The 23,591-nt window shown below is 38.0% G+C and overlaps 1 protein-coding gene across 2 annotated transcripts in view; it reads left to right on the top strand.

The window, feature by feature from the left end:
* ARHGAP8 (Rho GTPase activating protein 8) overlaps positions 1-23,591 on the top strand; it is a 71,213-nt gene that overhangs the window by 29,838 nt on the left and 17,784 nt on the right. For both annotated transcript variants that reach the window (XM_061472052.1, XM_061472051.1), the window contains exons 5-9: positions 2,773-2,904; positions 5,839-5,925; positions 9,317-9,415; positions 10,536-10,646; positions 20,353-20,426. In XM_061472052.1, the coding sequence (XP_061328036.1) occupies positions 2,773-2,904; positions 5,839-5,925; positions 9,317-9,415; positions 10,536-10,646; positions 20,353-20,426 (503 nt within the window). The remainder of the gene's footprint in view (positions 1-2,772; positions 2,905-5,838; positions 5,926-9,316; positions 9,416-10,535; positions 10,647-20,352; positions 20,427-23,591) is intronic.

Below are 23,591 nucleotides of genomic sequence, written 5' to 3'. Positions count from 1 at the left end.
GAAAAAGCAATTTTAGTATTTTAGTGTTTCATACATATATTCTCATAAATGGCAGCATTTGCCTAAATTTGTTATACTTTATGTCCTAACTCACTCAGCAAGAGCATTGTTTACTTATTTACATCTGAGTCATTTTCCTTTTTTATAAAGATCTGCATTATGTACAGTTTTATATGTGTCTCACTTTGTAATGTTTGGGGTTTTTTTGTGTTAGAAGAGGTTGTAAATATGTAGAATTGCAACACTCTTCTTTATACACTTGCTGAAGCAAGGTACCAGGACATGTTTTTGCCTTGTAGTTTGTCACTACATGGAGATCTGTTCTGCCATTAGAGTCCTGTCCTCTTTAAGCATTTTAAAATTATTTGGACTTCTTGTGCAGCCTCCATTGCCAAAATATTTGAGCACCTTTCAGCTGTCAGTACCCTCTGTCATTGGAAAAGACAGAAACACTGTTATATTTTCAGAAATAGAAAAGGATTAGAAAACAGGTTACTTAAGAAATGTGTTTGAGACCTTGTTCTTCACTTTTATGCTCTTCACAGCTAGGGTATTTCCACAGTGTGAAGCCAGAGTTTCACGTGTAGCATAGAGGGAGTGTTAGCCCCCAGGAGAAAGAACCTTTCCAGTCAGCTTCTCACCTGGAGGAGCTACCTGCAGTGATCAGTAGGAAATGCCAAAGAGATGAGTGTGGGGAACCACATTTCTACCAAGTGTTCCTCAGTTCTGTGAGGAAACACCTCAATGAAACTAGTGTTTCTGGCTCTTATGCTCTTCTGGACTTAAACACTTACATGTTTTCTTATATCTGAGCTGACATCAAATTCACTTGGAAAGTCTGTGCTAAGAGAGAACTGAAGGCAGATGTCTGAATGTGAAGCTAGCAATACAACTATGAAATGATCTGTTTTTAAGTAGTTAAACCCAGATGTTGAATTCTGAGAAAAAAGCTGCAGAGTAGGCCCAGATTGGTAGGTATTTTGTGATAAAATCACTAAAAGAATTGATTTGGTAAAGTTTTTGTAATGTCCCTGCAATTCTGTTACAGCCTTGGAACAAGTAATTGTACAAAAATACTGGTTATTTTATACCCACAGAACTCTCTCAAGTACAGGCTTTCTGGATGCAATGTGCCAAGGAATTTACATGCTGTAAAATAAAAGATCAGGCACTTCACGTGTAAGAATATATATTTAGATATATTCTTAATTTCAAACTCTTCTTAAAAAGTCTTGAATGACTGTTACTACTACTTCTTCTATTAAAATACCATTAATACTCAAGTTGGGGGTCAAACCAGCATTATATTAATTGCAGTGGCAGTCTTTGTCCCAGGCTATTTGCAGGCTAAGATTTACAGTATGCTGAGTGAATAAGCAGGTATATGTGATCGTGGGAGTGCAGTGTAAGAGTTGAAGTTACGATCTTTTCCGTGCAAAGCTGGGTAGCCACAGCGGCCTTGATACTTGCAGATAGCCACAGCCTAATAAATGGCACATGGTACTAAGTATTTTATTGAATTAAAATCACTTACATACAGTTAAGAGCAATAGCTGGGGCTCAATCACAGAATAATAAGCTAGAGAAAGTTGAAATCTAATAGAGCAAGAAGTGAAGCCAGATTGTACTTCTCCATCATTGCTTTATTTGAATCATTGAGCTGAGTGATAGGCCATACAGTATTCTCAATTGTAAGAGAAAGGGAAGAGAAAAGCATCTTAAACTATACCATAAAAGAATGAACACACAGAAATCTGCTTATAAAGCATGCAGTATTATTTCAAGATGGGAATAAGTATTGTCGTTCTTTAAATTAGTTTTAAGGGAAATGATGTATGAATACAGTCCCCATCACACAAACAAGAGAAAGGCAAATATATTCAATAAAACAGTCTAGAGTAACAAGTTGTAATCAATAATTAGGTCTAATGGATTTTTCAAGAATTTAGAAAATTTTAAGTTGAAAGGAAACCCCAAGATTTCATAGAATCATTTTGGTTGAAAGGGGCCTTAAAGATCACCTAGTTCCAACCCCCCTGCCATGGGCAGGTTCGCCTTCTGACATGGCCTAGAACACTGTCAGGGATGGGACAGACACAACTTCTCTGGGCAACCTGTGCCAGTGTCTCACCGTCCTCAACGTAAAGAATTTCTTCCTAATCTAAATCTCCCCTCTGTCAGTTTAAAGCCATTCCCCTTTGTCCTGTCACTACATGTCCTTGTAAAAAGTCCCTCTCCAGATTTTTTGCAGACCATGGAAGGCTGCTATAAGGTCTCCCCAGAGCCTTCTGTTCTTCAGGCTGAACACCCCCAACTCAAGATCTTAACCTGTTTTCACAGGAGATAGATTTTTTTTTTTTTATTTATCGTTTTGAAAAGTGAAAAATGACATTGTTTGCTTGGCTAAAAGGAAGGAATTTACAAAGACAACAAGAAAGGAAAATAAAGTTGCTGCCAGTTAAAATGCATATTTTTAAAAATTTCTTGAAAAATTCAGTCCCACATTGTCTTCATCTTTTAGTGATTCATGAGCACCATAGTTTTTGTAACAATACACATTCTTTCATATTTCAGGCTTTGCAGTGATGTGGAATTATTGGCAACGTTGCCACTAGAGCAAGAGGAACTTGTCAGATAAATACGTTGAAGCATATACAAATTTGCAGTCACTAGTGTTCTGTGCAAAAATAGCACATTTTCTTTCTCAGTTACTGCTTTAAAAATCTCATCTAGTAAACTGTCTTAAAACTAAAATGTTATCTTTCTCCTCAGGTACTTAAAGTATACTCTGGACCAGTATGTAGAAAATGATTATACAGTTGTCTACTTTCACTATGGCCTGAAAAGTGTGAATAAACCATCTCTGAAATGGTTACAAACAGCCTACAAAGAATTTGACAGGAAGTATGTCCCCAAAATATTTGGCTTACTCTTTGGGTTGTGTAATGTCTGTAACTAACTTCCATGAAGGAAGCAGATCTTTCCTCATCTGTCCACATCTAACAGAGTTCATTTTGCCATTGCAAATTCTTACAATGATATATGTGCAGTTGGTTCTCTTGTGTCTTCTGTGCAGCACTAAGGAATGGCCGGAGTGCTTTGGTGGTTATGCAAAGGGATAAAAAGCTTTCGGAACAAAACCAAGAGCTGTTGCCTTTTCAGTGCACTATTTGACAAGATACCTGTGGCACTTTGTTGGTCATCATTCTTGATTATCTCACAGCTGTGTTTGAACCTTTGATCATCCCAAGGCTACATGTGTACAAAACCAGGAAAGATAAGTTTCTAACAGTCCATTTCTCACAGGCCTTGCAGCATTTGTTGGTTGTTACCTGTAAAGCCCCAGAGGGATAGCTGTGCTTGTATATGCCTGACCTTTGGAACAGCATTGACTATGGCTCATAACTTCATGGGTTAGTTGGTTAGGGTGAGTTGAGGCCAAAGCTTCTAGGTAGATAGAATCTAAAGTTCTGATGTTTATTCTCTGAAAGCACATGCGTATGAACAAAGCAGAAAGTTCCAATTGAGATCAGTTAGTTTTTTACGTGTTTGAAAGTTGTTACTTGTTTGCAAGCTGGCCTCAAGAAGGCAACATGACTGAAAGTAAAAATATAGTTCTTTCCTGATAGTAAGAGTGTATGTGTGTGTGCATGTGTATGTTGGGTGAGATGGATCGTGTCTGATTTTTCCAATCTGGGAGCTGAAACAAGAAGCAGATCTCAAAAAAAACTGTGAAAAAGATTATTGGGTATTTCTAGACTAGACTGGGAATAGGGCCAGTGAAATACCAAACCTTACTTTGGAAATTGAAGTTGAGATGTACACACCACCTCAGGTTAGTTTAGTGACAGAGCTCAGACTTTCGTGAATGTCACCCAATAACCTCCTAATACTCTCAAACTCAGTAAGCAAGAAGATGAGGTTGTGCTTAGCAGCTCCCAGAACAGCAGTGGAAAGCTGTCATCTGAAGCCTCTAACTGCTTTCAAGAGATACTGCTCTCCACTCAGCAACAGACCAAAAAAGCTTATTTTTGCTAGCAGGTTTCTGAATATTGTTAGTACCATCTATCTGTTCTTTTTGGGACTGGGTAAGGGAGAAGAAAGGCAAAAGTTTCCTTACATTTTGTCTTTGACAAGAGATTTGGACTACAATACTTTTTTTTTTTTACCATGCATTGACAATTTCTGAAAATAAAACATTGTACCATTTGCCTTCTGAGAGAATCCCAGGTCAAATTTACAGTTGCTGTATGGGGAGAGGTAGTACATGGGCAGTATCTTCTTTGTTGCCTTTGGCAATGCCTACAGGTGGACAGTATGACTGTCATTTATGCCAGACATCTGTTCTCTTCATTCCCCCACCACGGCCCAGGTAGCAGGAGGACCAAAGAGGAACAGAGAAGCTCAGGTAGCCAGGCAAAACCATGCACCCATCATTTTGTTCACAGTTGGAGTGTCTTAGTATACTGTCATTGAGAAGCTCAAAGCAACATTCACAATCCAGCATGTGTGTTAACTATACTAGCCAGAGGAAAAAAAAGCCCAAAAGTAGCACCTTTCAGACTTCTTCCCTGTGTATGTTTTGGAGTCAAAGGAAAAAGATGACAGAGAAGAGTACAGAGGATGATAGTGATTCGCTAGCATCGTGAAAGCAGATGTTCAGTGGGAACAGTTTCAAAAGAATAGATCTTGTTTTGAAGGTTTATAGCAGAGGCTTAGTAAAGTCTTTTGGACGTTCAGTTGTAATCCAGGAAATAGCAATGACTTATGCCCGTTGCTTCAACATACAAAACAAAACGGAAACGTCAGTAAAACTATTCAGGAGTTTTCCCTGTTAGTTTTTATTGTTGATTCTGGGTTCTTGTCCACAGTGGTGCCAAATGCACAGGGATAATTATTTGCTTGTGTATGATAGTGGCTTTGTGAAAAAGTTGCTTTTGTCATTCAAAGATGTATGGGCCCAATTAAAACCCAAAGCAAAGAACTGTTACAATTGCTGTCTTAGTTCCTTTTCCTTCTCTCATCATAACCTGTTAGAAGAGGGTTTTTCTCTGGAGCTCACGATCATTGTTTCGTAACAGCAAGTGGTGAATACTTTGGGGAGCAAACTTAGCAAAGTAAGAACCAACAATTTATATATAAAAGCAGGATATTTCATTATGTGTCTTTCTTAATTTCATTTTGCAATAATGTTGAATAAGAGCAAAGTCTTTTTGTGCAGCCTGGTTTCCATTTCAATTTCAGCCTACTAGAATCTGTTGTTTATGTGTCATGATATGACAGTGTAGAATCAAGCAAAGATACAGTGAGGAAAGGGTTTTGTTTCATACAAAGGGGACTGTTCAGTACAATACAGCATGGAGTTGGCTTCACCTCTAGTAATTATAAACAAAACAAGACAAAGGTAGTGGTAAAAATAGAAGATTAGGTGTAAATTTTACATCTGAAAGTTTAGAAATCTTCTCCAACCTGAAACTCCTGTAAGTAGGAAATAAAAGGAGATGAAGTAATTGTTTGTAGATTTTTCATTCTCTTCTTAATACTTTCTTTTTCCCCACTTCTGCACCCTTGGTATTAAATCTGTGAGACAGCAGACATTGATTAGGAATGTAGTAGTGTTACCTTGGCCTACTATTGTGTCACCAATACTGACCATTTTTTTTTAACTTAGGGAGGGGGGCTTCATTTTACGTTCAATTTCTTCTAAATTAGGTCTTTTTAATGTGTTTGAAAAGAATGCTGTATAATGTGATAATACCTCCCATTCAGTTGCAGCTATTCATTTCTACCATCTATGATGCTCAACAGTCTTCTAACAATTTCATTTTCTTTTCCTAGGTATAAGAAAAACCTTAAAGCACTCTATGTTGTACATCCAACCAACTTCATAAAAATTCTGTGGAATATCTTTAAACCTCTTATAAGGTACTTGGCAGTTTATTCAACACATTTTTCAGTTTAGTTTAAGGTGGTTTGTTCTCTAAGTTGCTTTTAAAAAGCCTTGAAGTAAAATATGTCACATAACAGCACAATACCCATTTAAACTGTCTAAAATTAATGAGTAAGGTGAGCTTAAGTTTGGGTGTGAATAATAGGGTAGAGTTCTTTAATTCTAAGAAAAGGGAGGCTCAATTCACAGTAGTATTACTGGTGTGTTAAAGTAAATATTACTTTAAAATGTAGTTATTCTGTGGACCATGAATGACTTTTTTTGTCCTGTTTGACAGCACTTAGCACAATAGAACCAGGTCCGTGACAGATTACAAGGTAGTATGGTAAAGCAGATAATAAATCAGACTCAGGCTGATCTCAACTGCTGAGACGAATAGGAATGTTACTACTTTTGTGTTCAAAGTTAATGGATAAGTCCTGAAGTGCCCATAGGGATTTGAAATGGAAGGTATAATAGTGAAGGTGAATGTATTTTACTGGTGCATTTGTTCCTTTGCATTCTAAAAGTTGATGATACCTACAAGGAACTGGCAACAATGGGCAGATATTTCTAAGAGCTAAGGTGGTTGGGCTTTCCTAGTTTCTGCTCCTGAACTTCTGTAATTTCAAAAGTAGTTCTATTTTGCAGATGAACGTCCTCAGGGCTGGAGGACAAAACCAACTTTTTCTGAGAAGCCATAATGAACCAACTAATAATGCCCATTACAGTAGCTTGCAAATAATTCAGTTTCTGACTGGTAGAAAGCTAGTTAATTAGAAAGGGAAAGTTTAATTTCTAGACTGATCAGAGCATGTAAAAAGTGTGTGAAAAGAAAAAAGTAATTACAGCTAAAAATCATGCAGAACATGCTGCTCTTGAAATGGGAAGACTAACGATAGATGTTTATTTTAACTGGCACTAAAATAAATGCCAGAGATCCAGGACATAAAGCAGTAGTTAGAAAAGTGTGACAGAGGCAGGATGTCCACTAGGTGATGGTGCCTCAGGAATGGGGATAGATATTTTTTTGTTACTGATTTGTGATGGGTATGGGGAGCTTTCTAGGAAAAAAAATACAAAAAACAAAGACCAGAAAATCTTTTGACAGAGTTTAAAACACTCAGGTGAAACCAACTTATTCTCAAGAGGCAGCTGAGAGCTCCAGGCAAGAAGTTCTAGGACACTTAACAGTTTTCAATCTGACCCTATTACTGCACTAGGTGGAGTCATAGTTGGACAACAGCTGTGCTATTTGACTTGGAGTAGTAATTGGCTGCTAACTCTTACAAAAGAAAACTTTAGAGGTTCCTGTTCCAAATACTTATTTTCCTTGGCTCTTACTATGTCTCTGTAAATAAGATGAATACTTTTTTTCTCAGAACAGCATGATACACTGGCCATTAAATCCTTGTTTACATGGAATGTGAAAATGGATGAACGTGATAAGCTTAAGCATTTATATCTAGTATAGAAAATTAGGCTTATCATCTTAGGGCATCACCAAAAAGGGCAGCATCTTGACCTTCTGAACACCCTGCTTTCATTGGGATGGCTGCTCCTGTTTTTCCTGTTTTACCAGTGTCTACCTGGACACTTGCTCTGAGTCTAATTTAGTAACACTGTTGTTAAAATATGTGACCACTGGAGCTGACAAAATAATTGAAAGTCTGAACAAATTCTGAAAAGGTCCATAAGCCAGAAGGCAGGAATTAGCTGAAGCTAGGAAAAAAACCTCCTCTTTACTCCTTAAAATAGTTTAATTGTCAAATGCTCACTTATAAAGAAGTGCTTTGGGTTGATTTAAGTGTGGGTTTGTCAAATAAGGGAAAATGGAAGGTTATCATTTTAAAACTGAAGTGTGAAACTGTCCATGTACAATTTGCCTAAATTATACTCATTGAAAACTAAAACTTATGAACAGTGTTAATTTACTAGAATGCTTCAATTTAAAATTTGCTCACAGTACCTTTTCTTTCCAGCCTAGAATAATCTTATTCTAGTAGATCATGCTTTTATTTAAGTGTCAATATTAAAGTTCACAAAAAAAAGGGGAAAAAAAAATCTATTGGATATTGTTTTTCCAAGGTTTTTTTTTTTTCAAGTTGTTTTTTTTTTTTTGTTTGGTTGTTTTTTTTCCTATGTGTGAGCTAAAAGAACACACCCACCTGTTATAAAAGGAATATAATATACATTTAGGTCAATGTGGTGGTGATGTGGCCTTTTCAAGACACAGCAGTAATTCCTAAATGCCCACAATTTGGTTACAAATTATGTGTATCTGTAGCATGCCCTACCAGCTGAGAGCTAGCTGAGAGTGTTAGCCTGTGGCTTAGGTAGGATATTGAAATTGCCCTCTATTTTTGAATAAAAGAAATACAGAAGAGCTCTGAAGTTGTACACCCACAGACTGATGCCCATCAGTCCCAAAATCACTTGCCTGGCAGCAAAATTTAGCTCATTTGAAATAAAAGCTAAAATGCTAAAAGTGACATAACACTTGTACTATCTCCCACTAGAGGGAGTGTGTGTATGCGTATTTGACAAGCCTGGGATAAATCCATTAATGCGAGAGAAATTTGTTCCAATTTTACTGTCAAAATACGTTGAGCAAAGTATACTTTTTATCATAAATACCTGTTATTTTGCTTGACAGTTCATTACAGGGCAGATATTTTGTGTTGTGGAAAAATACGAAATTCTTTCAGGCCATCTGTATAAATGTGTCACTAAGCCTTGTTTGAACACCTCATCCAGTAAAGTAGTATATTCTGTCGAAAGTCAAGACCTAACTAGTGATACTTGGTGCTTCAAGTTTGGAAGTCTGTTTTGAACAAGTCATAGAAAAACCTTATTATTCAGGATGTTTCCTAGAAGCTATCTAGTCCTTCTCAAAATGGATAAAGCTGCTCAAGGATATACATTATCCAGGCTGTGGAAATCTTTTCTGTCACTTCCTACTTTATAGTTTGTGTCTACAGCCCAATTACTTTGTCTTTTGGTGGGAGGTATGCCTAAATAACACATTTTGCTCTGTTGGCCGTGTAACATTTTCTCTAAAGTTAATGGGTTTTTAGTGAGCTTTCTAATGCTGTGTGAAACCTGGGTTTTAGTGGCTTTTAGAGTACTGTTTTTCATATCTATGCAAAACAAAAAACATTCAGATGGAAGTCAGTTATTTTTCTTCAAATCAGACCCTCAGCCGTGCACTGTATATGTTTGATCATATGAAATGAAATACATCTTACATCTCCTGCTGCTTCAATTACAGTCTAATTTTTGAGTTGCATCAGCACTTACATTTTTGTAATAGAAACTAAACCCTTCATAAATGTTCCTTCCATGCTGATTTTTATACTTCTTTGTGATTTTGGGGGGGGTTTTTAGCCATAAGTTTGGGAAGAAAATCACCTACTTGAACTATCTAAGTGACCTCAGGGAGCATCTCAAATATGACCAGCTAAATATCCCTCCAGAAGTCATCCGGTACGTGACAAGTTTAAAATACATTGTTTCACCTTCTCTCAAGTACAGTCTCATCTTGTTCACTGTATTTCAATAAGAATCTAATCCTAGTTCTTCAGTGATTAAAAGCCTAATTTACCTGTTTGTGCTTGGTTGGATTTAATTCTAAAAGCTGCATTGCCATCAGAGATCTGCTGAAGTGTGTCAGGTGTTTAGAGAAGAAATGTTATATAGTTTTCTACAGATTTGGGATATCTCCATCTCAGCTGTGGAGCATTTTCTTAGTATAATTGCAGCTGTGTGAGTGTTCGTGAAACCAATCCATGTGTCAGTACTGCTTAAGAGTATCATGTGATGTTCACGGGCAAAAGTGTAATCCTGACCCTTTTGCTTGCATATTGTAACAGATTAAGTGACTTCCTTTTGCTAAAAGCATTCCCAGTCAGCAAAGTGTTAATTGACTTCAAACTACATGGATACATCTACTGTCAGTGGATCCATTACTTTTATTTTGTGCATGTATGTGCATTACGGAGAAGTATTAAAGAGGGAGCAGGAGAGAAAAAGAAATGCATAGGGCTGGAATTGTTGAGTGCCAGTGTTAGTATCAATAGCAGTCTTTTCGACACAGTGCTTTACATGGAAATGCTTTGATGTACTGACAGGAAGTGATTTTATGTCACTGCTGAATGAAAGTAACTGGAAGCTTTGATTATGACTGTTATTGATGCCTGGTGGGTTTTTACACACCTTTTGTGTAAATATGGAATAACAGAAAATATGTTACAGCTCTAAGGCTATAGATTGGATTGCATGCTTGCCAAAGAAAGGGGAGTTGTATTTCGAGTAGCAGATAGGTTTGGATTTTGCTGTTGAATTATAATACATTCTATTTTTTTGGACGCATTTATTACTATGCTCCATTTGCTGAAGCAAAAGAGCTTTTCTCTGTCTTATTTCAGTATTCTACCACAAGTACTACTTAAAAATGTTCCTAATGCTTAAATTAAATGCAAGTTTTGTAAGAGTAATATACACTATTGTCAGGAGATCAGCGTCAAGAACAATACTGGTAGTTGTTCATACATATAGTCTGTCAGCTGTGGTGCACAGAAAATCAATGATTTCTTGATTTTTGCAGACATGATGAAAATCTTCGGAGGAAACAGAAGGGTAAACTGTCACCTGTGGTTAAGGTGCCTCCTCCGCGGCCACCTCTACCTACCCAGCAATTTGGAGTCAGCTTGCAATAGTAAGCCATGAGATTTCTAAAATATCATATTTCTATACAGTGCAGCCTTCTGTGATGTGCAGATTTACCAGACAGAAAGCCTGCAAATATTCTATTTATTATATGCTTAGTTTCTCATTTTCTTTGAAAGCCACAAAACTATGCTGCTAGACAATAGGTTTTATGCATTCAGGATAGGTCTCATAGTCCCAGTGACCTGTGTGATCTTCACATTTACAATATCTTTTTGGTACTTACTGCTAGCATGACTGCACAACTTTTCTCTCAGTGGACAGAAATTTACCTGTACATGACAGAGTCCTGAGCTAATCTGTTGTTGTTGGATGCTGGCAGTATGAAAGTGTTTTGGAGATATTTTTTGGATAGGAAAACCAGAACAAATTCTCAGGCTCCAAAAAAATGGCTTCATAAAGCTAAAATGGATCCTTTAGCCTTTATATATTGTTTTGTTGCTCACATATTGTTCTGATCAGAATTTTATGAAATGAATACGATCACTCTCTTCCATAAATGCCCTCACAGCTGTTTACATAGATTACAGCACTGTATGTGGTATAAAAAATGTTTTACTTTACACAAGGAATGGGATTACAATAGTACTTGCAAGTTTCAATTTTGGTAAAAAATGACAAACACACAAAACCTTCTAGCTTCCTACCCACAGTCATTTCTGTCCTCTTTCTATTGCATCCTTCTCAAAACCAGCTGAAGAATATTGTTCACATTCAGCAAAGGCAGTTTAGTCTGACACTTGGGCATTTGTCGAATATCCTCCCACCTCCCACGCCCCATCTACTTTTCTGGTTCTAATGATTCAGTTGTAAATGAGACATAAAATACAATTTTCCCCTGGTTAAATGTTAAGCATTAATCCTTTCTGGAAAGCCTGAAATTAGCACAATCAATATCTATTGTGTAAGAGCTACTATGACATTAACTTTTATGATACCTCTTTAGAGTTCAACCTAACACTTGGAACATGGCTAACTCACTTCCCTAATTCAGAGAATATCTTTTAGGTGGGTTCCACCAGGTCATTAAGACGGGCAATGTTTTATGCTGCTGCTGCAATAGTAAACCCAGGACTGTTTGCCGGCGTCAGGGCATATTGTCACTTGCCTCCAGCTTAGCCTGGCTGTCAAGCAGCTCTGTCAAACTTCTCGCAGGCTTATGCAGTCAGACAGTGTGTTATATGCCACTCGTACTACAGGCTAGCCATATTTTACTTCTCTGACTATGCCTGAAGAGTGAACAGTGTCTTTCATTGGGCTGCACATGTTGAGGCTGTGGTGACCACCCTTCCTAGCTCTATCACTTTCCAGGTGAATTACCATCAGCAAATCACATCCTTGCTGCATGCCTTAACTTTCCCTGAGTATAAAAAAGGTGGATATTTCCTAAAGAGTTTTTCTGTGGAATATCTGTGGGTGGAGAAACACCGAGAGAGGTATTACTGTCATTTTTGACCCAGAGAGTTCCAGTGCTAGTGATGGAGGCGCTGACAGACAGCTGCCCTCCATATGTGGGTGCAGTTCACAGCACTCACGTGTCCAAAGTGGATGTACATAAGAATATTTGTTCCTTGTCTTTGTCCACCCTTGTCTGAATTTCCTCTTGCAGAAGAGAGAGTGACCCATCACCAGTAAAAAATTACAAATAAAGAAGTCCCCTAGAACTCATAAATGAGAACTAAAGGTGTTAATTTTGACTGTGTTTGCAAAGAAAGGTAAAGCTAGTGGAGAGGGAATGGTATGTGTTGGGAGCTTCTAAAATCTGAACAAAAAATGTATCAACTTTCATCTGATAAATGAATTGCATTTTCTAATTCCCTCTCCCGTTATGATCTCTATAGACTATAATGACAAAATGGCAGTGACCTCCCACCTGTCTAGCAAAGAGGCAGGCTTGAAGTCATGTTCTGGGTGAGGCTGTTTCCTTTCCTGAAGAGAGCTACAGGGAGAATTATTTTATTTTGTATAGGCTTATGGGAATATGTGTACTGTATATTTCATTACAGTTAGTAAAAATGGTACTGTCAGAGGTACTGCTGAGATAAAGCTGCTGTTGTTAAAGAATTGTTTCTCTGGAGTCTTTTTCTTCAGTTTAAGAAAAGAAATAGTAAGGTCCATAGGCCTGAGGTTTCATCAGATTCAGTATCTATGGGATAATGATTTCTATTCAGTCAGTAAAACACTGGTGAATAAGATGTATCTAAGGCCATTATAGGTGGCCTGAGTTTGCTAAGATGGTTGGTAATGGCACCCGAGTCTTCTGGCTGTGGAAAGTGGTAAAGCTATAGCCCTTTGAATTTGCCTCCATAAAAGCAGCAGGCAATGCTCTCTCTGGTAACACATCCTCATGTAACCCTTTTCTCAGTTTATATGGGTTAATACATTTGCTTTTCAGATATATAATTAAAAACTAGAAGAGCAAAGTGACTAATTTTTTCTTTTTTAATGTAATGGGAATCCATATTCAGATTTGACAGGTACTTAAGAATGTGTAGTACAGATTGGGTAGGACAGCTTGCATGTTTAGGGTTTATGATGTCCCTCTCTAACTTGCTAATTTGAGCTTCTTACATGCAGTTAGAGTGAGGAGAATAACAACCATAATGAGCTAGTGTCCTGGGTTTAGCAGTAGCAGTCTTTTTTCTCCTTCTTAGTAGCTGGTGCTGCACTGTGTTTTTGACTTTCAGCCTGGGAACAGCTCAGATAACACCAATGTCTTTAGTTACTGCTCAAACGTTTAGTCTGACCAAGGACTTTATGAGTCTCATGCTCTGTCAGGGAGGAGGGGAAGCCATGAGGAAGCAGAGACAGGACACCTGACCCAAATTAGCCAAAGAGGTATTCCATACCACAGCACATCATGCCCAGGATGTAACTGAGAGTTACTCGGAAGGGCTGGCTCACTGCTTGGTCGGGCTTGGTATCAACGGGTGGTATTGTATTCTCTCCCCTTGTTATTTCCCTTATCATTATTATTATTGGTGGTAGCAGCAGTGGTTTGTGTTATACCTTAGTTACTGGACTGGTCTTATCTCAACCCATGGGAGTTACATTCTTTCGATTCTCCTCCTGGTCCCTCTGGGAGCGGGGGCAGGAGGAGGAGAAGGTGGGGGGAGTGAGGGAGTGGACTGCGTGGCTGACTTGCCAACAGGGTTTAAACCACGACAGCTAGTTGAAAGGTTTATCAGGCCTCATGTCATGTCTCTAATAAGGGGCAGTAGCAGATGGCAGCAGGGAACAGTGTTAGAACAGGGCAAGTGTATAATAATACTTCCTCAGGCATAATGTCCCAGCCTGTAGCTGTCAGAGACTTACAGAGGAGAGTACAACAGTACTATGAAAATTACTTTCTGTTACTCACCAGTAGCTATCACTTTTATTAATTCAGACATTTCAAAGAATATTCATGGATTTTGTTGATATAGCAAGACTATTTTTCTGTTCTTTCAGCAGTGCTACTGTCACACACAAAATGTAGACTATCAGGAGTTAGCTATTGAGAATATATCCTCACTAGTTTGCACTGCATGTCATGGTGAAAACAGGATTTTGATTCTAAAAGTAAATTTAAAAAGATTTTATGTTTAAAAAGGTAAGGAAAAAACTGGAGAACCCTCCGCCTATACTGATAGATAAACACAGTTAAAATTTGTGAATGAAGCTTTCTAAATTTGCAACACTTTAAAGGAATTAATAATTGACTATATGAGCTAAGCAGCATCATTGTCCTCTGCTGTATGTTCAGCGTGCTCCTATAAACCTCTGTTGCTGCACCCAATTGCCTCTGTAATCAAGGGGGGTTACAGCTGAGCTCTACCACAGAACACAGATTTGACCTTCACCAGTTATTGACATTGTTCTGTTTTCTCCAATTGGTTTTGAAATCTAAAATTAAATATCTTTTTTGGGAAGACAGGAAATGTTTTGGTTTTCTATCTATTGATATAGATGGGGAGAGGGAGGCAGAGAAAATGCACAGAATTGCTACAACTATACAGCTTTTGTTTGTTGAATTGTTATCATAAACATTTCAGGGTGCTTTCCTTTTGGTCATAATCTTTCCGCTTGTGCATGCTGTACATGCGTGACCAGCAAGGAAGAATGCATTCTAAACCAAATCTCAGCATGTCTCAGCAGGGAAAAAATGAAAAGGAGAGGAAAAGCAAAGAGAGACAAAGATTAACAGCCAAGAATACTTAATGACACTTCAGAACAACATATAAAGGCCTTTCGTGATAGAAACGAGTCTAGAAACGAGTCATTGCATATATAACGTGTTGCAGTAACTAATCATATATCCTTTAGTGAGAAGTACTCATTTTCTCTGGCTACTGTGTTTACTAGAATAGATCCTTCTTGAATCTGACATGTTGCTGCAATACAATTCAGATCTGTGAATCAGTTACAGAAAACTATACTGTGCACTGAAATGCTCTGTTATGCTTGCTTCTTAAGCAGAAAGAGATCGCTCGTTTCAAATTGCCCGTTGTAGTGCCTGATCTCCAATGTCAGTTCACATTGTCCATCATAAAGCACAGCTGCTCATCACACCATCCTGAACAAGGCAAGAAAAATGCAGATTACTTGACAGGATCCACAAAGAGAGGATAGAGGTGTAATTTCATTGACCTCTGAGCTGGTCTGATTTACATTAGCTGAAGTAACATCCTTATTATTTTCTGTCACCTTAGGTCCAGTAAACCAAATGCTGTGTCCCACATTGTGAAATGCTATGAAAACTTACATCCCAGCTTTTCTCAGTGTTGCAAAAGCAGAACAATCCTTTGCATGTGACTTTCAGTGAATATCCTACTCTTATTTTAAAATGCCATTTATCCTGAGGACCTCTTTCATTGTGCCGGGAATGGAACCTTTCCTGCAAAGGAAACAGGAATTCTATAGAAAATGGTAGAAGTGCAGAAAAGGTATCTTTTTTTCCTAGAAAAAAGAAAAATGATGTGTAGGTTTTATTATTACAAATTACAGCCCAGTTATTTGTCTCGCCTCTCTGACAGATAAACTAGTGCTCAGCAGGAGCGAGTGCTGTAAATAATCAGTTTGCTATTTATACACTGAAATGGGAAACACATTTATGGCTAACAATAATAATTAGAAAACATTTATAAAAAGCTGCTGGGTTGTTATTTGGTGCCTCTGGAGTGAGCAGCTGTAAGAAAGCAAAAACAATCAGAGCAACTTCAGAGAGGCTGAGAATGGGTTCCATGAGCTTAAATTGTCAATAATAAAGATGTAACAGCTTCCAAGCAAATTAAAGTCTTGATGATGTTCCCATTTAAGTGAATTAGGCTTTCGACTAATTTTAATAAAAGTTGCCCTAAATGTTTAGAGTACTGATTTGAATACATGGAACAAAATTATTTGACACATAAAGACTGTGTTATAACTCCCCTGTTAGAAAGGCTAAAATAAATGTGGTGGGATTTTTTGTTTTTTTCCCTTAACTTGATTTGCTGCAGGCTTTTCCTCGCTGGTATCCTAAACATTGACCTCGGTATGGACCTCATCTCCCAGCTTCTTTTCTTGTTTAGTCCAGCACCCAGAGTTACAATTTTATTGGGAATTTCAACTTTGCATGATGTGCAAACAAGCACTAAAACTTCCTTACTTGTATGGTTTATTAGCAAGGCTAATTTATTAATGGAGCTGCACAGTCACTGCCTGTTTTGTTCTATGTTGTTGCAGCAGGGTTGTTATACAACTGATCTGCTGTGAGAGAAAGTAATTCACATACAGAAACTGTCTTTCAGAGTGGGGTAGGGTGTTCATTTGTTCTGCATTTGTGTGGCTCTGTCTCCTTTGCTGTGACCAACTTCTGCAGGGGATGGTAAGAGAACTCATGGTACTGAAGCAAAGTTGCTTGTTAATTTTTCCTCCTCAGGGTCTTGGTGGAAAGCAGGAGGAAGGGGAGAACAACCTGGGTCTGAGAGCGCTGCTCAATTCCTGCTTGGTTGTAACACTAACGCTGACCTTCCACTCTACAGTATCACCAGCGTGTGTGAAAATGCTGTAAGATTGTTGAAGCTGGAAGGAGCAGGAGAGACTAGGAGTGATGGGGTACATATCCTGAAAGGGGCTGAGAGGATTTTGCTGCTAGGAGAGATATTTTGCATAGGCACCTGATTGTCACTGTGGACAAGAAGAGGACGCTGCTCTGAGGACTGGGTCATAAACTTGGTCCTGGTAGCATTTCAGTCCATGGCCTTTCCTAATGAGTGATTTTTTTCTCATGAAGCACTTATGGGCTCTGGTTTAGCTCTAATAAGATGTCTGTGATAAGGGGGAAGTCTGAGGTTGGACTTGGTCTCACAAGTCAGGTTATAAATCTTTCTTCTGGCCATTATCATTTTGTTATGATACTACAGAGAATGATTACTCCAGCAAGTCCAGTACTGTTTCATACTAAAATTAATGGTGCCTTCCTAATGTGTAAGGACAAGAAATTGTACAGTTTCATGTAAAGATCATTTCATGCAAGCAGTAGAAAATAATGAGAATTACTAATGTTTTAAAAATCATACTTTAGGATTATCTGAATTAAACTCATTCCTTGCTGTTAATCTGTTTCTTCCTGCAAGCGCTTAGCATAAATTGTAGAATTTATGTGGTCAAATGTCTAAAATTATCATGCTATGAACATAGTTTTGTGAAACTTGGCTAAATTTTTTTCATCAAAATTTGTCTGTTCACATCAAGGAAAATTCCCCTTTGCCAAACAGTTCCTGTTAGAGGAGATACAGCAGTGTCCGCAAAGTAGTATTAGCCCACATATAGAACAGTATTGAATTTTATACACTTTGGATTCTGGTATGGGTACTTTGTTGTGAAGAGCAGGAAAATATTGTTCAATTAATTGATTTTTAGTAAGGCTCACAGGAGAGCTACGGGCTCGCATCAACCAAATTTGACAAAGGAGTAGAGTTTTCACAAATACTACAAGCTCTTAAAAATCATTGGCTGGAAGGAGAGAAGCTATAGCAGGAACTCCAGTTTCAGTTGTCTGGTGTGCTGGTGCATTAGTTAGTGTTTAAATGGTCATTATTTATGAGCTACTCCTTACCTTATGAGGAAATATGAGATGAAGAGGTGAGGGTAGGAAATTAAAATACTCTGTAAAGGAAGTGAGGTTATAGAGACATAAGGAAATTAACTCAGATTGCTATGATGAGGAAAGAGGTAGAACATAAGATACAAATCCATAGCAGATCAACTTCATTAGTTCTATAGCTGAGAGAACAATTTATTTCCTTTCAAACAGTAGGTTGGACTAAGTATTTGAAATAGTAGAACAACAAGCTCTGGGAGCTGGATTAACAAGTTTATTATAATTACATAACAAGTTGCATTGTTTTATGTAGCACTGGGGAAGTGACACAGAGTAGAGGAAGAAAAACATATGGTCTAGGAGAATCTGGGTAACATACAGATGCACAGATATTAGTGCTAGGGATGAAATTGGATGGTGAAAATAGAGAAGAGGAGGAGTAGGACTGGGAAGGCAATGAAAATGTAACTGGAAGAAATGTCACTGGTGGCTCAGCATTGTTTCCCTGGAGTGATGAATGAAGTCAAAATATTTGATGGCTGAATAACTGAATAGCATGAAGTATATTCTCCTGTCAGTTTATGAGTAAGAGGGGCAAAACCACAGAGTGATTCAGTACCTAAGTCATGATCCTGCTCCGTGTCTTTCCATTGGAGAAATACCCCCACTAACCCTATATGTGAAGCTGGTGGTGACCAACCTCCAAAGCTTGGAGATCCAAACTTAAGCAGTCCACATATCTTCTCGTAACTCCCTACTATAGGCATAGGAAAAGCAAATGGGAGGAGGTGGGACAATTTGACAGTTTCCCTACCCATCCATGCTGACTTATGTTGCTGTAACATTTATCTTAAAGTAGGTTTTATGTGTAGTGTAAACAAAATATAATAGTGGATTGCTACTTCCATGCAACAGTGTTACAGAATTTTATTAAATATACTCCAGTTATTATTAGTTGGTTCATGTTAATAAAGCAATAAGCAAGCCTAGGCAGAAATAGTGAAAATCACAATACATGGAAAAGAACAAGACCCAAAGTCCTCTGGAGGTGCAACCTCAACTAGTAGGACTAGGTTAAGGCTATGTTTACATGTTGTATAAGCATACTGCATTTTCTGTGGATGAGCTGCAGGATTTGTAGCTGCTCATGATACAGTCACAGATCTCTGTGCTGTTTCGTGCTGTTGCTTTACAGTTTCTTTGTAAAGTTGGTCACCTTTTAAGTATCAAATATGAAATTGTACACATAAATACATATTAAGTCTGCTTTAAAATCTGAGATTGGTCCTTTATTTTGCTGTTGATTACTCTTAAAATGTGGCAGAATACTCAGCAAATCTGACCATCTCTTTTGTTATACTTCTTAAACTGTTAAAGATTTTTTCTTTTTTAAATAAGAAATATGATTGCAGATTTTTTTTACACTGTCTAGATCAAGAAAATTCTATGTTCAATTTTTTCCTCAACTGTTCACTCATACAAGAAAGAAATCCCATTTCATGGAAGTTATTCAAAGCATTAATAATCTTGCCGCATCACTTCAAAATAAATAGCACAATATCCTTTTAATTATACATACACTGTGGCTTAAAAAGAGACAAGTGACAAAGAAAAATCTGCATGATAAAAGGTCCCTAAATTTGCAGCATCCCCTGATCAAGACTTATTATGAAGCATTTACTGCACACTCCTTCCTTGCCTGCCTCTAAGCTGTCTTGAAACCCTGTTCCATGAACAGTGTCCAACTATATCTAGTCAGAGCCACCACCAGTTCTGTCACTGCATCATGGTTAAAAGCAGCCCTACTGGGGCATGCCGAATGAGGGGAACAGAACTAGAGCAAAACCAATCTCAAGTAGATGCAAAGTTAGCCTGGAACATCATTCGTATGCTCTTTCCTTGATTCCCCTTCAGGCCAGTAAACAGCACTTGTTTATTTTACAGATAAATAGATATTGTAGGCCCCCAATATCTGAAGGGGGCTTACAAGGATGCTGAAGAGGAACTCTTCATCAGAGACTGTAGTGATAGAAGAAAGGGTAATGGCTTCAAACTTAAACAGGGGAGATTTAGGCTAGGTACAAGGAAGAAGTTCTTTACTGTGAGGGTGGTGAGGCACTGGAACAGGTTGCCCAAGGAAATATGGATGTTCTATCACTGGCACTGTTCAAGGTCAGGTTGGACAGGACCTTGAGCAACCTGGTCTAGTATGAATTGCCCTTGGCTATGGCAGGGGGGTTGGAACTAGATGATCTTGAGGTCCTTTCCAACCCAAACCATGCTATGATTCAGCGCTGTTGCAGTTATACAGCTTTTCTAGCAAGAAGAAAATGTTTAGGAACAGCTCTTTGAATATAAGTCCAAGCCTCTTGTTTCAATGGCTTGTTCAGGGCCTGTTAGAGTTGTGGAGGACTCATATTTGGTGCAGGCTCCTTAACTTGTGAAATTTAATCACAGAATCATTATGGTTGGAAGGCACCTCTGGAGATCATCTAGTCCAATCCCTCTGCCATGTGTGCTCTCAGGTATCTCTCATGTTTTCATTGAGACTGCTCTGTCTTGGTTTGATTCTTTATCTATAAATGCTATTTAAAGGCTGTTACCTTTTTTTTTTCTTTTTTTTTCCTAACAGTATCAAGGACAAAAATAAAGGTGAACTAATCCCCCCAGTAATGAAGGAAACTGTGTCCTACCTAAAAAGAAAAGGTGAGTTTTGTCAAAAGAGGACGTATCTTTTGGAACAAGGACAGTAGTATGAAACTACATAACAGTGCCTGATTCAGAAAGTTTACATCTACACAGGATATGTTTATATCTTGAAAACTTGAGTGGCAATTGGGCATAGCCTTGAGAGCATTCATGGGTTGGGAATACTTATCATCAGATTATTGTCCCATTATGAAAAAAAAGCCAAAAACTTCTTGCCCTTTGGATTAATTAGGGAATAGAAAATGAGAGATATCTTGAATACCTATCATCAACCCATGTCATATTGTTAGTTATAAGTAGAGCACCTAGTAAAAATCAATGAAAAGTTTCTGGGTTTTATAGGCCATAAAAATTCACTGAAAAAAACATGTTTTGCAGGAATAAGCCCAAAGTCCTCCCTTCCCAAAGTATTTTTACTGGCATTTACAGACCCTTTGTCTGCAGTTCATAACTATAGTATAAAAATGCAGATTACAAAGACCCATATTTAAAATGGGAGTGTCCAAATCTGAGTTCCCTTTACCACCTTTGTGCACAGGGCAAAGAGAGTAGACTCAGCCACTGGCTATACCAGTGAGCTCCCCAGTGCATACCAGACCAACCTAAAAGGACCAAATATCAGGTGCTATCTGTAGGGTAAGTGCACTGTGTTCCCTACATAGGGGCAAAGGCACATGCAGGGAGAAACTCAGAGGTAAGGATACAGTCTTGAAATTGCTTTTCCCAGGGTAATGTGATTGTGTGTTTTGATTCCTGATTTTTAAGGCAGTCACAGCAACATTTCCATAGCTCTTTGTGCTCCAAGGCTCCAGAGTTTCACAATTTGTTGCTACATCTTACAGTATATATACCTCTAGCCTGGGTACATTTATCTTACAGGTGATAGAACAGAAACAGAACATAACACAGTTATGTGTCTGGCACAACGTTACACAGTGGTAGAACTGATTAGTAAGATCTCTGAAAGAAGGGTGTGAATTTTTAATAGGTATGTCAAGCAAAGAAAATAAAAATGTGTTTAGTTCAGTTATTTGGAGGGAAAAAAAATAGAAAAAGAAACTTCACCGGCATTTAATATGCCATTAAGTTTGCTTAATATTTGAACAAATTTTGAGCATCAGCATGATTTTTGTGAAGACAAAATCCAGATGTAGATCTCTGTATTTCTGTTAAATGAGTTTCATCTGAGATTTTCCTCATTTAGAGAGCTATTTTAAAGTAAATTTTGAGTAAATTATATTCTTCTATAGACAGCCAAAATCTTTATCTCACAACATTCCCAATTCTTAATTTACATCCCTCATCTATCATTCTCAACAGCATAAATTTTGCTTTCAGTATTCAAATAGTATGCATCAATGACTTCTATTCACTTTAGCTATTGCCACTAGGGTTTGGTCTGGGTTTGAGTTTATTTGAACCTGAAGTGAGAAATTTCAAACTTTTTAAAAGCATGCATTGCATATGCTTCACATTTGTGAACACAAAGGGGAGGGCAAGCAAAATGCTGCTTCTCAGCTTTATTGCTGATTTTCAAGGGATATCCTGGCTTCATTTAAATCAGTGCAAGATCATACTGATTTAAATGAGGACAGACTAGATGGTGTCTTGCCGTCATCACTGGGCTATGCCCTTTTGTATTTTAGCTTTAAACCATGGTAAATAAGGACATTAAATAACTGCCCTTTTTATTTTTGTTTGATTTCATACGCTGAGTGAAGTTCATTAATTACATGGATAGCAGAACAAGAGAGACATCCACTGCAGTGGACACCTGCTTACAGCTTGCAGGCAGTGGAGCATAGCATCTATAGGGATACTTGTATACAGAACAGCTAGCTCCTCACCTCTTGAAATATCTTCAAAATACGTGCAGCAGCCAAGGCCAAGTACTGGAGTGGGGCTAGTTCTGCTTTTAAAGGTATATACTGATCTGCAGTAGATGAAGGGTTTCTAATAGACTTTTTTGAAGGCCTCTTGGTCCTAATACATGATTTCCACTCAAGCCCATAAAGCTGTTGGATGTGCTATTTCCAGACTGTTGCTAATGCTGAAAACTTTGCAGGTGTAGCTTGTGTCAAATACTATGGCTGGATACAGGGAATGTAAATAGTTCACTACTAAGAATGTTGAAGGCAAGTGACAGGCAGCTTGAGACAATCCTTGTAATTATAATTGTAAGTGGATAATTAGAGCTTGTGTAGTGTATCAGTGCAGGCCCCATCTGCAGATGAAAGCCAGACTTTTTTGTGTTTTAAATTGTTATGAAACAATCATCCTTACACATATTTAACTTATCTTAATAGGTAAATACCTCTTCCTCACTAATCACAGGAGTCAAGAGAGCTAAAATGAGGATGGATCTTATACTAACATCATTATTTCTCACAGCTGTTATTGTTTAGAAATTGAACAAAAATACAGTCACTAAAATGTTAATTGATTTAAATTTTTGGCTGTACTTGGGAGGAGGGCTATGCATATCTAGCACTTTCTTGGACCTATTTAAAGATTTTAAGGAAACAGAAGGTTTATGGCCATCATTATATTGTGTTAGTGACCAGTAACTGATAGTTCTTGCACTGATCTGACACAAAACCTCCATGTCTTGCTTTTGTTCTTATCTTGGTGTTTTGTTTCATCAGTATTGAACCAATCCCATACTTTTCTCTGTTAACAATTGCTGAGTCCAGCTCAGGTACCCACAGTTTTCTGAAGCAGCAACACCAATTGCACAGTACAGGGGGAAAATAGCAAGTTTTAGCTCTCACGGTTCTGGTAAAAAAGGGTTGGCTTGACTTTGTCATTGCAAAATTTCTTCTAGATGAAATGTTTGTTATTCTGAAAGCAGTAATCATACTTGGGTTTTCTCCAAACTTCATCTCTTTTTTTGGGTAAAATTTCATCTGTTCAGTGCAGTATCAGCACAGTTTGTAAAGGGTAGTCTCTGAGGAAACCTGATAATACTTCTGAACAAAGCCCTTGTCCTACTTTATGTGTCTATGCAATTCAGTTGGTATGGCCAGTGATACCTAGTCCAGTCCATGCACTTGCTAGCTGGATTGTCTCTTTTTTTTTTCCCCTAGCTGTCTGTCCTGTGTCCCCAGGAAGTAAGGGCATTTTCCAGCCAAGCCCAGGTTTGCTCAGAGCTGTCATATTCCC

This window comes from Pezoporus flaviventris, unplaced genomic scaffold, assembly GCF_033815535.1.
Source record: "Pezoporus flaviventris isolate CSIRO_AGI_PZ_B2104156 unplaced genomic scaffold, CSIRO_AGI_Pfla_v1 ptg000070l, whole genome shotgun sequence".
Taxonomy (NCBI): domain Eukaryota; kingdom Metazoa; phylum Chordata; class Aves; order Psittaciformes; family Psittacidae; genus Pezoporus; species Pezoporus flaviventris.
The sequence above is the reverse complement of the archived record's forward strand: the minus strand, read 5'-3'. Positions and strand labels throughout refer to the sequence as shown.